The sequence below is a fragment of the Phodopus roborovskii genome, unplaced genomic scaffold, assembly GCF_943737965.1.
Source record: "Phodopus roborovskii unplaced genomic scaffold, PHOROB, whole genome shotgun sequence".
In the NCBI taxonomy this organism is placed as follows: Eukaryota; Metazoa; Chordata; class Mammalia; order Rodentia; family Cricetidae; genus Phodopus; species Phodopus roborovskii.
In genome coordinates, this window is record NW_026125295.1 from 11,793,877 (window position 1) to 11,810,719 (window position 16,843).

The 16,843-nt window shown below is 45.8% G+C and overlaps 1 protein-coding gene across 1 annotated transcript; it reads left to right on the top strand.

The window, feature by feature from the left end:
* The first annotated feature begins 3,603 nt into the window (after positions 1-3,603).
* Fam240a (family with sequence similarity 240 member A) lies at positions 3,604-14,709 on the top strand. Its single transcript, XM_051203265.1, has 3 exons — positions 3,604-3,638; positions 13,192-13,337; positions 14,609-14,709. The coding sequence occupies exons 2-3, from the start codon at positions 13,195-13,197 to the stop codon at positions 14,697-14,699; spliced, it is 234 nt and encodes a 77-aa protein (XP_051059222.1). The 5' UTR covers positions 3,604-3,638; positions 13,192-13,194; the 3' UTR covers positions 14,700-14,709.
* The last annotated feature ends 2,134 nt before the right edge of the window (positions 14,710-16,843 follow it).

Consider the following 16,843-nt stretch of genomic DNA (forward strand, 5'->3'; position numbering starts at 1 on the left):
CACACAGACACACACTTACTCACATACACAGACACACACATACACAGTCACACACACACCACACTCACACACACAGGCACACATACACACACCACACTCACACACACACCACACTCACACACACAGACACACACACACTCACACACACAGACACACACATACACAGTCACACACACACCACTCACACACACAGGCACACATACACACTCACACACACACCACACTCACACACCACACTCACACACACACACACACACACATGCATGCACACACACACACATACAACATGCACACAGACTTTTTTCAATTTTAAAGTAAATTGTACTGTGCGTCATTCTGACTGTGAAGACCCTTGTAGAAATTTCTATCTGTTAAGGTGGAAGCTTCACCCCATCCCCTGGCATCCATATACCCAAAGAGACTGGAATGTTATGGTAGAAGTTCCACCCAATCCCCCCATCTCCTCCAAACCCTGTTGTGTCTCAGAAAGCCTGCCCAGAGATGCTCAAGACCACTCCTACAGGGTATTTAAATTGCTTCCTGGCCTCCCTTTCCTGCCTCCTCTCTGGGGGACTGGAAGGCCACCCGGGGAGGGCTGTATCCATTAAACATGGGCTTTTTCTAATTCGATTTGATTTGGTCTGATTTGGATTGCTGTATCATCAGACAGGCTTATCGGGGTGTAGAAACTTTTCACTATGAAAGAAACTTGGAATATAAAATGAAGATTGAGAAAGTGTTGATCTAAAATTCAATGGATCTGGGACAATCATAAATGTGTGGTAGTCTGAATGTGATTGGCCCCCATAATCTCATAGGGAGTGGCACTATTAGGAGGTGTGGCTTTGTTGGAGTGGGTGTGGCTTTGTTGGAGGAAGTGTGTCACTGTGGGGTAGACTTTGAGGTTTCCTATGCTCAGGACACTGCCCAGTGTCTCAGTTGACTTCCTTTTGTCTGCAAGAAGTAACATTCTCTGTTACTCCAGCACCACGCCTCCTGAATGCCGCCATGCTCCCCGCCGTGATAATGGAGTGAACCTCTGAAATTGTAAACCACCCCAATTAAATGTTTCCCTTATAAGAGTTGCTGTGGTCATTTCACTATGAAATCCCACATCAGTGGGTCAGGTGGTTTCTCCCAATTCCTATGAGCCCAGGGGAGGAACAACATTTAGCTTTACAAGTGTGTTTTTAGACTTCTTGCTAAAGGCTAAACCAGATTCATTAGAAGAACCTGATGTTCACCCAACAGCCAACACCAACCTTTCCCAGCAGTCTTCCTACTTAGACAAGTTGTTTTAGACTTATTTGTATTATATTTTGTATGTGTGAATGTTTTGCCTGCATTATTATGTGTATCATGTGTAAGTGTGGTGCCTGTAGAAGTCAGAAGAGGGATCTTAAGTATTGATGGTTGTGAGCCACCATGTAGTGTGACCCAGCTCCTCTGTACCAATTGTCCAACATTTTAAATTTTCAGTTTCATGGTGGGTTTTCAAAAGAGATAACAGGCTTTTCTGATGCTAGCTGGGCATAGAGGTTGAGCTGGGTAATCGCTTGTACCTAGGAGCTAAGACTAATCTGACCAAGATAGCAACTCAGTCTCAAGGAAGGAAACAAACAGAAAAGTCAGGACTAGCAGTTATGCCTGTAATCTCAGTACTCAGAGAGGCAGAGGCAGGAAGGCTGGCTTGAGGCCAGCCTAGCCTATGGAGTGAGTTCCTGGTTTTTCAAAGAGGGTTGAATGCCTTTAATACCGATATTTATGAGGGATAGGCAGGCAGGCAAGCCTGGTCTACACAGAGAATCCCAGGTTAGCCAGGTGTGGATTGAATGAGAATGGCTATCATAGGCTCATAAACTTGAATGCTCCATCACCAGAAGTAGAACTGTTTGGGAGGGGTTAGGAGGTGTGGCTTTGTTGGAGTAGGTATGTATGGCCTTGTTAGAGGAGATGTGTCCTTGGAGGTGGGCTTTGAGGTTTCGAAAGCCCATGCCAGTCTCAATCAATCAGCCTGTCTGTCTGTCTGTGTCTGTCTGTCTCTGCCTGTGAATTAGGATGTAAAGGTCTTAGCTACCACTCCAGCGCCACACCTGTCTGCTTCCCACCATGATGATCATAAACTAAACCTCCTTAGCTGTATGCAAGCCCCCAATTACATACTTCCTTTTATAAGCTGCCTTGATCATGGTGTCTCTTCACAGCAATAAAAAAGCAACTAACATAGCAGGGCTACATAGTGAAACCCTGTCTTGAAACAAAGAAAACAAGCAAACTAAAACCTCAAAATCTTACACTACAAATATTTTATTCTATCCTTTTGCTTGTTTTGTTTTTTGTTTTTGAGACAGAATTTCTCTGTGTAGCCCTGACTGTCTTGAAGCGTAGTCTGTAGACCAGGCTGGCCTTGAACTCACAGAGATCCGCTTGTCTCTGCCTCCTGAGTGCTGGGATGAAAGGTGTCTGCAAGCAGTATCCTGCTCTTTTGTTTGTATATAATGCTTATGGTCAGAAGAACAATGAAGCCCACCTAGAGTGAGTGAGTGAGTTGATTTACCTGTTTAGTATTTACTTAGGTGCTGAGACTTGCACCCAGTGTGTCTCACATATTGCTTACAAGCTGGCATCGCCAGTGTTTTGTCCTGTTTTTACTGTCCGTAATAACTGGTACTACCCCTCTTACACCTTCAACAGCATGTTCAGATGACCCAAGCTGGGTTTATTCTCAGACAAGGATACCCAACACGTTCAGCCAATGTATTCCTTGAAAAGGCATGAAGGGGGCCAGGAAGAGATGGGTCAGAGGTTAGGAGCTCTGGATGCTTGTTTACAGGGACCAGACTTCAGTTCCCACCACCAGGGTCAAATAGTTCAATGCGCCAGGTGATACAGTGTCTTCTGGCCTCTAAGAGAACCTAAGCACTGGTGGTATACACTCACACAGACACAAACTCATGAACAAAAAATAAAATAACAAGAAAAAATGAAAAGACACGAAGAACACATCCAACCAAGAAGTCCTTCTTGCTTTGATGCATTTCTGGGAAACAGCCACTATGGGACAGCCCCTGCTCACACTGGAGAAGTGGTCAACCCCTGTTCACGCTGGAGAAGGCCTGAGCAAATCTGAAGAGTCATCACCCCGCTCTGTCCCAAGATTAAGGGCTTCAAAGAACACCATGACCCTGTAAGTCATCCTGTAAGGTGACCCCAAACTGTGGCTCAGCGTGACAGCCAGAGCCCCTTTACCCCTAGAATAGAGGCAGGTTTGCCTGCCACTCTGAGGATCCCTGTTCACACATAATCCACACCATGCTCTAAAGAGCAGCTCCATATCTAGCCAAGTCATGGCCGCTGCAGGGCCTGCCAGGGCTGAAGCTTGCCTGGTGGGCAGTGGGATCAGGGAATGGGGGCTATTTTTCATGAGGAATAAGGCCACCTTGTCATCTCAGTATTCTGCTGCTAATTAGTACCTGTAACCTTGACAGGCCCAGGCACTCCTGGAACTCTCCCTCTTGGGGTATAAAAGGCAGAGACCCTGAGGGTTCAGAACCAGGCGGTGGCCGCTGTGAGCTGAACAGGGCTGTGGCACTTGCTGGCTCTACACCATTTCAGACAGCAGCAGACCCATCTCAAAGGTAAAAGATGCTGAACATGAGAGGGCCTAGGATGGAGGTTAGTCTGACGCCTCAAGGAAGAAGGGGAGTAGGCACTCCACCTCGTAAGCTGCTTGTTCTCAGTGCCCAGTAAAAAATAGAGGTCTTCATAGCCAGTAAGCTCACAGCTTCAGATCAGTGATGCCCTATGGATTTGGTAGATAACACCAAAACTTCCTTCTTATATCTGCTCACCGGTGACCTAACTGTCTCTATTTTATTTATTTATTGGTGTATTTATTTACTTTTTATTTAAGCCAGGCAGGGTGGCTATTTCAGCACCAGAGAGGCAGAGGGAGGCCGATCTCTAAGAATTTGAGACCAGCCTGGTCTACATAGTGAATCTCAGTCCGGTCATGGCAGCATGGTAAGACTGGTTACATACGGACTAAGAGACACCAAAGCTCCAGACAACAAACGCCCTTTCCGCACTCACTGAGAGATGGTCTCTGTGTCTTCTCAGAAGACTGAAGTGGAGGCACTGGCCCTCGTGTGGTCATAGTTCTGAAGTGAACTTCTCAGACTGCAAAATGTACACAAACCATCCGGGATCAGGTTAAAATGCAGAATTGGATTCAGATTTCAGTCTTGACCCATTGATGTGTTTGCACTAGGCCCTGAGCGACAAGTGTGCTGCTGGCCCAAAAGGTAGCAGTGCTCGGAGGTGTTTCCATAGTAGTGCATTGCCTTTGAGACTTCAACGAGTGAGTCTGATCCAATGAGCAAAAATGAAAATTTTATTTGAAATATTTTCTGTTGTTTATTCTATTTCACTTCATTTCATTTCCTTTGTTACTTTATTTTGTTTCAGAGAGTCAAGGTCTCTCTGGGTAGCCCTGGCTGGCCGGGAACTTCTGCCTCTCTAGTGCTGGGATTGCCCTAATTTTGTGTTTTTATATTAACACACAGTAAAACACTTGGTTGTATGTATTCAATTCTAATGAATTTTACTCTACATAGATGTATCTCGACTCTTCTGCTCCCAATCAGAATACGAGATAACTCTGTCCTTCTGCATCTCTAACCCAGCACTTGGGAGACAGAGGCAGGCCGATCTCTGTGAGTTCAAGGTCATCCTGGTTCACCTAGAGAGACCTTGGCAGCTAAGACTACATAGACCCAATCTCAAAAGAAGAAGAAGAAGAAAAGAAAAAAAGAAAAGCTCTTTGTCATGTCCTTTCATTCTCTTAGTGTCTGCTCTATTTGATGAAGAACAGTTTGTTTCTCTGTTGTGGGTTGAGCTTTCAGAATTGTGTCTCAGATCCCTGTCAGACCCCAAACTGTGAGGGATAAAAAGAACCCTTCCTATATTTTGTCTTAACATTTTTATATTTAAATCTATACCCAGCTTTGAGTTAATTTTTGTGCAGGATGGGGTTAATATTGAGTCTGGTTTTCTTCTATTGGTGTCTGATTATTCTAATGCTATTTATTGAAACATTGTCCTTTTCCTATGGGTGACCTGATGTTTGGTTTGGTTTGGGGCCATGCCCTGCAATGTCAAATTGTCAGCCGCCTGTCTCCACTATGGAGTGCCACAGGGCAGGTGTTCCTCTGCCTTTACTCTTCACTTTCCAAGGTTGTTTGGTCACTCTGGATCCTTTCCTTTTACCAGCAAATTTCAGTATCAACTCATCCATATCTGTTTTCAAAACCCACCCTGGGATTTCATTCTCGCTATAAAAATTAGTAAGTTAGCGTGGGGAGACTGATGTCTTTGCTATATTGAATCATGAGCACTGCATATCTCTCCTTCAAAGAAGGTTTCCAGTATTTCACTCAGGAGCCTTTAGCAAACATGCACGTATCTATTGGGTTAATATTTAAGTGTTGTTCTATTGGGAATTATGCAAATGCTATTGAGATTTTAGTTTTAGTTTCTGATAGCTCATTGTTAATGTGGCTTGGTTTGGGGGCATTTATATGCCCCATATCCTTGCTAAATTCACTGAGTAGCCCTGGAGTTTATAATTTATATTTATTTATTGGGGGGGGTCATGTCATGGTGAACATGTACAAGTCAGAGGACGACTTCTGGAAGTCAGTTCTGTCCCTTCCACCATGTGAACCAGTGGACTCAAGCCATTCATTCCACTTGAAAGAGCCATCTGGAACCCAACCCCACCCTCTTTGTTAACCACTAAGTCTCTGGTAGCTCAGGTTAGCTTTGCGCTTATTACGCAGTTGAAGATGATCTTGAATTTCTGATCCTCCTGCCTCCATCGCCCAAGTGTTGGGATTACAGGCATGGACCAATGTGCCCAGCTTTATGCCTTGCTGAGGATTGAGCCTAGAGTTTCAAGAACACTAGGCAAGCGCTATATTGATGACGGTTACATCCTGGCTCCTCCAGGAAAATTCTGAGTAATTTATTCCGTGTGTACTTGGAAAGAGTGCCTGTTCAGCTGTCACGGTGTGGAATGTTCTGTAGACTGCACTCCATCTAATCGATTGATGTGTAGGGCCCCCCCCTCCCTATGGTATCTTCAGCAATGCTCCCTCTGCTGGTTCCTTTGATTATCCAGACAGGAAATGTCATCCAACCTTACCCAACTCTGCCAGGCTTTGTCCTTGTTCTGAAGACCCGGCTGCTTTCAACACCGTGGCCCTTCCCACTCCCAGCATGTTGATTACGGTGTCTGTGTTTGAGCTTCTTTAGATTCAAATGTTTGAGGCTAAGGACTGAGGATGTGTGGGGTTTTGTTTGTTTGTTTTTGTTTTTCTGAATTGGGGGAGTTTAGCCTTCGTTTGTTCAAATATATTTTCTTGCGCTTCTCTCTTTACCCCCTCTCATTAACTGCCTCTGACCTCTAAATTTCCCTTTTCCGGTCCCTTAGGCTAAAACTTACTAAGACTGCGGTTGCCTGAGTTTTGTTGGGGCCACCGAGAGAGAGAAGGTCCGAAGGGTCAGCTCCTCCCTGCTAGGCTGCAACGCCCTCTACTGGAGAGCGGGTGTTTAGTCCTTGCGCTGTTTGTGGGTTTCAGGTCGTCTTGAGTCTGAACTAAGGACCACTGAAAGAAAACACATGGAAAGTTTCTCAGTGCTCAGTAATCTTGCAGTTCTAGTCTTTCTCTGCAAGCCTCCTCCTGCTATGTGCAGTTCAGAACCTCACGTGGCAAGCCGTTCATACACCCCAGTGACATATTCTTTGGAGAGCAGAGGGGTGTCTGGCCTCCATTTTGTCAGGAACTGGGACCTTTCTTCTCAGCACAAGCCATGATCATAAAGAAAATTCCGAGGGGTGGAAAATGGCTCAACGCCTTGCTGCTAAGTATAAAGACTTGGGATTCCAATCCCAACACCCACGCAAAAGTCCTGTGCGGTGCCACGTAAGCCTGTAACAGAGACAGGAGGGCCACTGAATCTTGCTGGCTGCCAGTGTAGCCAGAACATGAGCTTTAGGTTCAGGGAAAGATCCCGCTCCAAAGGAACAAGAAGGAGAAAGACAAAGGGTACCCTGATGTCTTCTCTGGCCTTTGTGTGTACTCGATGGATGCATCTCTCTCTCTCTCTCTCTCTCTCTCTCTCTCTCTCTCTCTCTCTCTCTGTGTGTGTGTGTGTGTGTGTGTGTGTCTGTCTGTCTGTCTCTCTCTCACTGTCTCTGTCTCTCTCTTACACACACACTACACATAACATGCAAGAAGGAAGATGGAGAGGTTAGATGACTGGATGCTCTTGCAGAGGACCTGGGTTCAATTCCCAGCACCCACATTGGGTGACTCACAGCTACCTGTAACTCCAGTTCCAGGAGATCTAGCACCCTCTTCTAGCCTGCTTGCACACTCTGCTGATACGGTGCATATCCATATACACAGGCAAACACTCAAAGACTTAAAATAAAAATAAATCTTTAAAAAATAGAAATAGTCATAACAATAAGAAGAATCTGAAAAGTGGCTAAACATTTTCAGAAATGTGAAAAATAATCCTAATAAAATAGTTGCTATTAGGGGCTGGAGAGATGGCTCAGAGGTTAAGAGCACTGACTAATCTTCCAGAGGTCCTGAGTTCAATTCCCAGCAACCCCATGGTGGCCCACAACCATCTATAATGAGACATGATGTCCTCTTCTGACCTGCAGGCAAAACAGTGTGTGTACATAATAAATAAGTCTTTTTTTTTTAATAGTTGTTATTAGCAAGTGTTGGCCATGCAAGAAGTTTGCTGCTGGTATGCACAGTCCAATATGTAAACAATGAGGCACTCTAGCCAAGACTCAAGAATGACCAGGATAAGCCAAAACTCAACAACAAGAACAACAACAAAAGAAACAAAGAAAGACCCTCTTAGATTCCTTCATTTAGACTTAATGTTCTAAGTAACCTGATACATTAAATTGTTGGCATGACATTGGACTCACAGGGACAAGCTTTCTTTTCTTTCATCTGATTCCGGGAACATGAGTGGGCACCTCATGCAGAATAGATGCCTCACAGATGTCACAGGTTCAAGTTTTCTGTAACTGACTGAATGCTGCGCTTGACGCGTTGATTAATCTGGGGGAATGGCGCCATGGTGATTGTCTGCAGGCAGGGCAATGAGCAGAAGAGCTGCTGGGCAGTCTGGCCACTAGTAACCTCAGCTGAAGAGACAGACCGGGTCATTTGTTTCTCTAGAACAATCCCCTGTGCTCCCAAAGAGATTTCCGACAATTAGCACCTCTCTACATCACACTTCTGCAAGGAGTGTGAGCAGTTGGCTCTTTGTAAAAGTCAGGAAACCAAAACACAATCACAGGAACCACAGATGTGCTGAGATGAGATGTTAACCCCAGGTGCCCCTCACATCCCCATGGGTGAGATCGAGGCCTGGTCCCCCCCTCCAGAGTGAATCTGTGGTCCAGAGACAGAAAACAAAACATTTCTCTACCTTTAAGGAACCTTAATTTGAGCATAATAAGATCCATCCATTTTTAGTATACAGGTTGACAAATGTTAACAAGTACATACAGCTACCCAGCCATAATTATAAACAAGGGTACAGCATATTTCCATAAACTTACAAAGTACCCAGGCACTTCTGCAGTAACTTTCTGTCCCCAGCCCACCCCGGAAACTCTGACCATCTTCCCTGGCTGTGGCTCAGGGGCATCCCTGAACAGACCAGCGTCTCTCCCAGGTTACTCCTGTCTACCAGCCTATAGGCATCTCCCGTCGCCAGAAGCACCCACCAGCCCCTCAGAGCAGAATGTAGACTCAGTTTATCGGGACTCCTTTTCCAGCAGTTGTCACAAGAGGAGTCTATATCTGTGATAAGTATCGAGGGCACTCTCGCTTGTAGCTGAAGTCACTTAGGGGCGGGGCAGGAACCCTGTCATATCCCACTGACAGCCTTGGGGATGAGGTGGATGGGGGAGGTTAGGTATCTTTAATTGTCTCTAGGCTCTTGCTTTCATACTGTCCTAAAAGTGTGTTTCTAAAGTTGTTATTGAATCTTTCTTTTTTTCTAAAAAATGTATTTTATTTTACTTATATGAATGCTGTGCTTGCGTGTTTGTCTGTTCATCACATGCGTGTCAGGTGCCTGCAGATGTCAGAAAAAGCCTTCAGACCCTCTGTAACTGGAGTTACCATGTGGGTGCTGGGAACCGAACTCGGGTCCGCTGGAAAGAGCAGCCATTGCTCTTACAGGTGGAGACATCTCTCCAGGCCCTGGGTTTATTTTCTTGAAGCTGCAGTTACTGATAGCTCTTGTCATGGTGACTGTTGGAAACCAGCAGTCTGCTGACCCCGCCCCCTGACGATGGGCGGGACGCTCATGGCCATGCTGTCTCTAAGTCACGATTTACCTGGCTGCTCACGAATTACCTGGCTGCGCAGGGGACTCAGTTACGCATGCGCAAACTAGTTTCCTTTTTAAAGCAAGCCCGCCAAGCGCGCCGCTCCGGTGTTCCCCTCTCTTGCTTTCTCTCCCTGTCTTCCTCCCTTTCGCTCCCCTCTACCAATAAACTCCACCTGGGCGCTGGGTTTCTTAGGCAGAAATTAAGACATAAGAACAACAGTGACAATGAAAACGAAACCAGATTGAGAAGTTGAGGGCGTTTGGAAGTGAAATGCATTTTCAAAGACGGATGTCTCACAGGCAGGGGTGGCAGACACCAGGGCACGCCTGCCGAAGCAGAAGGCTTCTTGGAGCAAGCAGTTCTCTCCTGCTACCACGCTGGGCCCAGGAATCCGACTCAGAAAAGGGACTTGGCTGTCTTCGCACATGCCTGGAAAACTCTGGGTTTATGACAGCCTTGCAAGGGCAGAGGGACAAAAGGGCTTCCCCTGATGCTCCTCTGGGTGTAGGGGGTGTGACATTGCTTACCTAGAAGGAATAGCTGCCCTGTCACCAAAGCATTATAGTCAGTGAGCAGCTGACCAGGTACAGGAAGAGGGAGTCGCAGTCACCCTGGAAACCAAGCAGCGCCGTGTACAACCAAGAAAATGGCCTCTATTTTGAGATGTCAGTTACATGCCTTTAGCTTTGATGATCCCACACCAGAAAACATTCTTAGAAAACCTGAGATCCAAGGCTATAGTCCTAACCCTGGGAAGGATGAGGAGCTCCCAGAACTTCAAGACTAGCCTAGGCAATATAGTGAGACATTTTTCTTCCAAAACCCCAAATCCAAACTCAGGGAGTGTAGTTCACAATCCTAGTAGTCCTAGAACTCAGGAGGTAAGAACAAGAGATTCAGAAGTTCAAGGTCACCCTTAGCTACGTAGGGCCAGCCTGGGCTAGAGACCCTGTTTAAAAAAAAAAAAATTCAAAAATTTTTGAGTGCTGACACATTGCCGCAAGTGGAAAATTCCACATCATGAAACTGTTTCATGCATAAGAGTCTCTAGAATGGTGTCTGAAATTGTATCCATGCTATGTGCATAGGGCATGCACCAAACATAAATGAATTCCATGTTTAGAATTGGAAAAAGCATCCCATTATGCATATGTAAATATTCAAAAATCTTTAACCACTTGTGGTCCCAAGCATTTTGTGTAAGAGATTCAGCTTGCAAGTGTATTCAAAATTTTTGAGCAAATTTGAACTTGAGAGAAATATTGAAAATAAGAAAAGTGGGCCCACAGATTATTTTTTTAAAGCAAGGTCTCACTATGTAGCTTTGTCTAGCCTGGAACTTTCTATGTAGACCAGGCTGGACTCAAACTCTCAGAGATTCACCTGCCTCTGGTTCTTGAGTGCTGAGATTAGAGAAAAGTATATATCACTATGCCTGGAAAGAATATTTTAAATTTAAATTACATTTAAGTTAAAATTAATATTTTAAAGAGAATTGAAACATTTTTATTTTTTAAGATATTTGTGTGTACGTGTGTGTGTGTGTGTGTGTGTGCATCAGTTGTAAATGTGCCTTTGGGGATCAGAAGAGCACCCTGGAGCTGGAGTTAGAGGTAGTTGTCAGCGGCCGGACATGGGTGCTGGGAACTGAGCTGGCATCCTCTGAAAGAGCAGCCAGTGCTCCTGACAGCTGAGTCATCTCTGCAGCCCTCAGAGAATTTCTCTAAGCAGCACTGGGCACACCGGTTGAGTGGAAGAGGTCTGGAGAGAATGTCTGGTCTTGCCTTTTACCTCTTGCCTTTTACCACATGCAACCGTCATGGTCACTGTCCCGGATCTTCGAATCATAGCGGCCCTGCACCTCTCCCCATGTAGACATCAGCACCCAGGTTTCACTCCCCTCTGTAGTGAGGTAGTCCTTCTGTAGCACTGACCACGCCCATTGGGGGGTGGAGCGATGGGCGGAGGTGACCTGAGGAAGGAGGTCGGAGGGGGCCAGGAAGGCGCTCTCTTTCTGGCGTGACTCGGACAGGAGAGGATCGGGTTGAATTTCCTGGTGTTCATCTGTCTAGGTTGTAAGTTATTTCTCCCTGAATAAACATCTATTCGGCCTATTTGTTTATCCTGACCCTTATTTACCGCAATACCCCTCCATCTGCATTGCGGACTCTGCTCCCCAAGGTCTCTCCTCTGACTTTCCCCAGACACAAGGCGCAGGCGCAGGCGCAGCCAGGGCGCGTCTCCACTGAATCCCGCTGTCCTCTACTCTCCACCTGGGACTGACCACCTCTGGGTCCCTCGAGAATCTGTCCACACTGCAGCACTCTTATCACTCCTGTTCTGGCCATAGCTGGTCCACGCTGCCTCTGGCAGTTTGCTCATCCCTTCCTGGACCTTCTATTGTAATCCCCAGCATGCCTTGCCCAGTGACGGTCTGGGTGCCCCTGGTTTCCTTCTCACACACGATGGCAGACCTTCTTGCACCTATTAAAATAAGAGTCAAATCCTCTCTGGGTGAGCTACCGCATTTCCTCTAGATTGCCTCTGCGGGGAAACTCCAGCAAACAGGAGCAGCTGCTGGCCCTTGCTTAGCTGAGATAGGGACTTTCTATGCAGTCCTAACTGGAGAGCTACTCTCCGTGTAGCCCAGATTGGCCTTGAACACGATGGCCATCTTAGTTGTGTCTTGTCTGCTGGGCCCATTGCACTCTGGGAATTGGACGGTTTCTTAGTGTTTAAAACGAAAGGAAGGAAGGAAGAAGGAAGGAAGGAAGGAAATAATGGAGCTGGAGAGATGGCTTAGCAGTTAAGAGCACTGGCTGCTCTTCCAGAGGACCCAGGTTCAATTCCCAGCACCCATATGGCAGCTCACAGCTAACTGTAACTCCAGTTCCAGAGACTAACAACCTCACACAGACATACATGCAGACCAATGTACATAAAAAATAAATATTTTTTTATGTTATCTCACTGGGCAGTGATAGTGCATTACTTTAATGCCACCACCCAGGAGACAGAGGCAGACAGATCTCTGCGCGTTCAAAGCCAACCTGGCTTATAGAGTGAATTCCAGGACAGTCAGGGCTACACAGAGAAACCCTATCTTGAAAAACAAACAAAACAAAAGAAATCTTAGTACTACAGAATCGAGAGGGTATTTATGATTTTTGATCTACAAGTTATAGATTAGCAGGTTTCAGGCCATCCAAAGCCACTCATCCATACTCTGTCTTAAACAAACAAAAAGTGAGCATTTTGGTCATCTAGTGTGTGTAAGTTCATACATGGTGCCCACATGTGTGCATACAGCCTGAAAACACCTTGCAGTTGGATATGTCAAAGCCTGGGATCATTCTCTGCAACAAGCCTCTTTAGCAGAGCTTGAACCTTCCCCAAGTATGGAGCCTGTCCTCACAGATTATCACTTGAGACAACACGGGCAGCTTCTGTCACTCCTCAGGTGGGAGTCCAAACTCCACTGCCCACGTGCCTGTGCTGAGCACTGAATGACAGGCATCTCCTCCAGGCCATCGACATCACTGCTGCCCAGGTGCACGACCATCTCCGTGCTCAGACCCTCCATCTTCAATCTTACTGCACCCTGACGAGGGATGCTCTCAGAAGCCTAGGTGACTCTAGTTCTGAGGCCGTATCATAAGAAAACAGCGAGTCTGGATTCAAATGGCCCCTGTACCCTGCGCAGTCCCAGGGATGATGCCTGGGAGGGCTTCAGTGCGTGTTTTCTTTTCCAGGGGATGAATAGTCAGTACGTCCGCCGAGAGGTCTTCTGCGGGAACACCTGCCACGAGCTCAAACGCTTCTGGGAGAGGGAGATTGGCAAACAGACGTACTACCGCCAGTCCGAGGAGCGTCGCCTGGGAAGAAGCGCGCTGAGAAAGTACACAGCCGCATGTCTGTTTTAATACATTTTGAGAAGAGTTGTGTATTTTTGTTTTGTGTGTATGGATGTTTTCCCTGTATGTCTGGACAACGTGTGCATTCTATGCCCTGGAGGCCAGAAGAGGGTGTTGGATCCTCTGGCACTGGAATTACAGACTGTGGATAGCTGCCATGTGGTGGTGTTCACAACCCCTGTAACTCCAGCTCCAGGGGACTTAACATCTCTGGCCTTCTTGAACACACACACACACACACACACACACACACACACACTATTAAAAATAGTAAAAGTAAGTCTTAAAATATAAGATGGAGGGGACTGGAGAGATGGCTCAGTGGTTAAGAGCATTGACTGCTCTTCTAGAGGACCCAGGTTCAATCCCCAACGCCCACATGGCAGCTTACAATTGTCTATAACTCCAGGGGACCTGACACCCATGGCAAAACACCAATGCAAAAACACCAATGCACATAGAAGAAAAAATTCAGAATATAAGATGGAAGCACCAGAGATGACTCTGAGGCAAGTCTGGTCAACTAAACTGCTAAAAATAGAAAGGAGGGAGGAAGGGAGAGAAAAAAAACATACAAAATGGACTGAGGAGATGGCTCAGTTCGTAAAGCATTTGCCATGCAAGCGTAAGGACCTGAGTTCAAGGCCCAAATACAACAGGAACAGCAGTGCACAGCAGTTATCCCAGTGCTGGGGAGATGAGGCAGGAGGATCACTAAGGCCTGCTGGCTAGCCAGTCTAGCTGAATCGGCCAGCTCCAGTTTAGTGAGATCCTGGAGCACCGGCTGCTTCCCCAGAGAGTCCAGGTTCAATTCCCAGCACCCACATGGTGGCTCACAGCCATCTGTCCAGTCCAGGGGATTCGATTCCTTCTTCTGGTCCCTGAGGGCGCCTGAGCGCACCCAAGCATGATATACAGACATGCATGAGACAAAACATTCATACACATAAAACGTTTAAATTTAAAAATAAGGTAGAGAACAACAATGGAGGCACCTGACCCCGATTTCTGGCCTCTGCACGCACCCCCATACACACACAATCATATACATATACAGAAAACCCCCCATATCAAAAAGTGGGTCTCCTCATTTTCACCTGTGTAAATAAATATGCACATATATTTGATGTGCAAGTCCTCTGCACACCATCCTAAAACCGGACACACAAAGGGTCTCAGGGAGGAAACGGGAGGGCTCTTCCCGGAGACACAGCTCTACCTAGGAGGGCTCCACCGTGCCTGTTTCTATTTCCAGACTCCGGGAAGAATGGAAGCAGAGGCTGGAAACAAAGCTGAGACTGCGGAACAATCCAGATGAGGCGGAAAGACGGACAAATGTCAGCTGAGGACGCCCCAGTTCCCTGACCCCTAGAGGACACAAGGCACCAGGTTCCTCTGCTTTGAGGCATCCCTTCCCAATGACCCACACTCTCTGTGGCTATGTGCCAATCCGCCCTCTCTGCGTTCGTCGAGGCCAGGCTGTTATTCCAAATGTCTCTGAGTGTTAGCGTGGTTAATATCAAGGCCTCAGACATTGTGTTTTGTTTTTATATAATTTTCCTCTGGCTTTAAAAGCCACATATTTCAAAGTATGTACTCCAGAAAGGATTCAGATCTTCCTGGTCTTGCTTTAAACATTGCATGGTATTTTCTGCTGCACCATTTTGCCCAGGAAACATAATTATATGCAATCTTTTCTTGAATGTTCCTTTGAAGAGAAGAGTAATGCACCTCTCTACGAAAACAAAAGCAGTACCCATAGTATAAAATAAGGTTTGTGAAGACCTGGTCTCTGTGTGGATGTAAGGGGCTTTTTAGAAGCCATGTTTATCAATCGTTTCAATAAAATTCAGCCTTTTGCCATCCATGAACATGCTCTTCATTGTACCTATTTAGCTGAATCTCCATGAGTTTGCTGGTTAGCCTCCAGTCTGTTAGCTCAACAACTAATGCCAGGCTACATCAAGAGTGTTTAGCACACAGATCCTGGACTTTGAAATGACACTGTCACTCCACCTCCCAGGTCTGGAAGCACCAGGGGTGGCTGCTATTGACAATGCAATGATAATGGGGTCCAGAAAACATTTTTTCCCTACAGAGGAAGAGAGCAGAGAGATTCATGATTGTTGTCTGTGATGTCTGTAAGGCGTTTTAGGCATAGGGGTAATTCAACTGGTAAACAAACATAAAAGTAATTCCTCTGATCACATACACGTATATTATTATCATTATCATTGTAGTTTAAAACTATTTACTTTCATTTTAAATTATGGGTGTATGCATGTGTAACTGTGAGGGGTTCATGTGTATCTGTGTGTGGGGTGCGCAGGTGTATCTATTGGGGGGTATAATGTGTATCTGTGGTGATATTTTGTTTATGCTATAATAAATAAAGCTTGCCTGAAGATCAGAGTGCAAAGCTAGCCAGACTAGTTAACCATAGAGGCCAGACAGTGGTGGCACACACCTTTAATCCCAGCACTCAGGAGACAGAGACAGATGGTCTCTGTGAGTTCAAGGCTACCCTGGACACACGAAACTGATCCAGTGTAAAAGAGAAACAGAGCTCACACAAAGGTGATCCCAGCATTTGGAGTGACAGGCCTTTAATCCCAGCGCTAAGAGGTAAAGACAGAAGTGAGATGGCTGGGCAGAGAGAGGAATGTAAAGTGGGAGGAGAGAGGAGCTCAGGGCAGTCTAGGCAGTCAGTCTGAGAATTCAGTGGTGGTAAAGGCTTCTCTAATAGTTGGCTTCTCTGCTTCTCTGACCTCTCAGATTTCACTCCCCAATATCTGACTCTGGGTTTTTATTATTAAAACCAAAGAGAATTCGTTCTATATGTATCTGTGTGGGGTTTCTGCATGTGCATCTGTGATGCCATACTCAAACATACATCACACACATACATAACTTATATACACACATAAATGATAATTAATTTTTAAATGTCAGCTTCACTTTCTTAAAGTTAGAAGTTTTAGAATCCGAACCACTATGCCTTGATTCAAATGTGCCCAAAATTTCATCACACTTGAAATTTGTCATTTTCAGCCAAGCTTAGTGGCTCCTACCTGTAATCCCAGCACACAGGAGGCGGTGACAGGGATGGAGATTAGTGGGGAGTTTAACGACATGCTAACCGCAGAGAAAGCTTGATGTCAGCCTGGGCTACGTGAAATTCTGATTCGATTTTTTACAAAATAAATAAAAATCCATCATATTTAATATAAATACTGTTAACTTATAGGAAACTCACTCTGTGTGCCACTAGTGGGAATACAAATTGATCCAGTCATTATGGAAATTCCATAATAAAGAAAGCCTGAGAAATAGGATTACCATACAAATGGCATAATTACACCACTCCTAGGTACCGACCGGAAGGACTCTAAGTCAACACACCAGAGATGCCTGCATTCACAATACCCAAGTCAGCCTCAGTGTCCACCGGCAGACAGGGGACACATATTATATATACACCATGGAATTA

Bases quoted from the DNA above. Each gene is read 5' to 3' on its own strand.
- Fam240a (XM_051203265.1), top strand. From the start codon at position 13,195: ATGAATAGTCAGTACGTCCGCCGAGAGGTCTTCTGCGGGAACACCTGC. The intron at 13,338-14,608 runs GTACACAGCCGC...TTCTATTTCCAG, and splicing joins GGAAGAAGCGCGCTGAGAAA to ACTCCGGGAAGAATGGAAGC.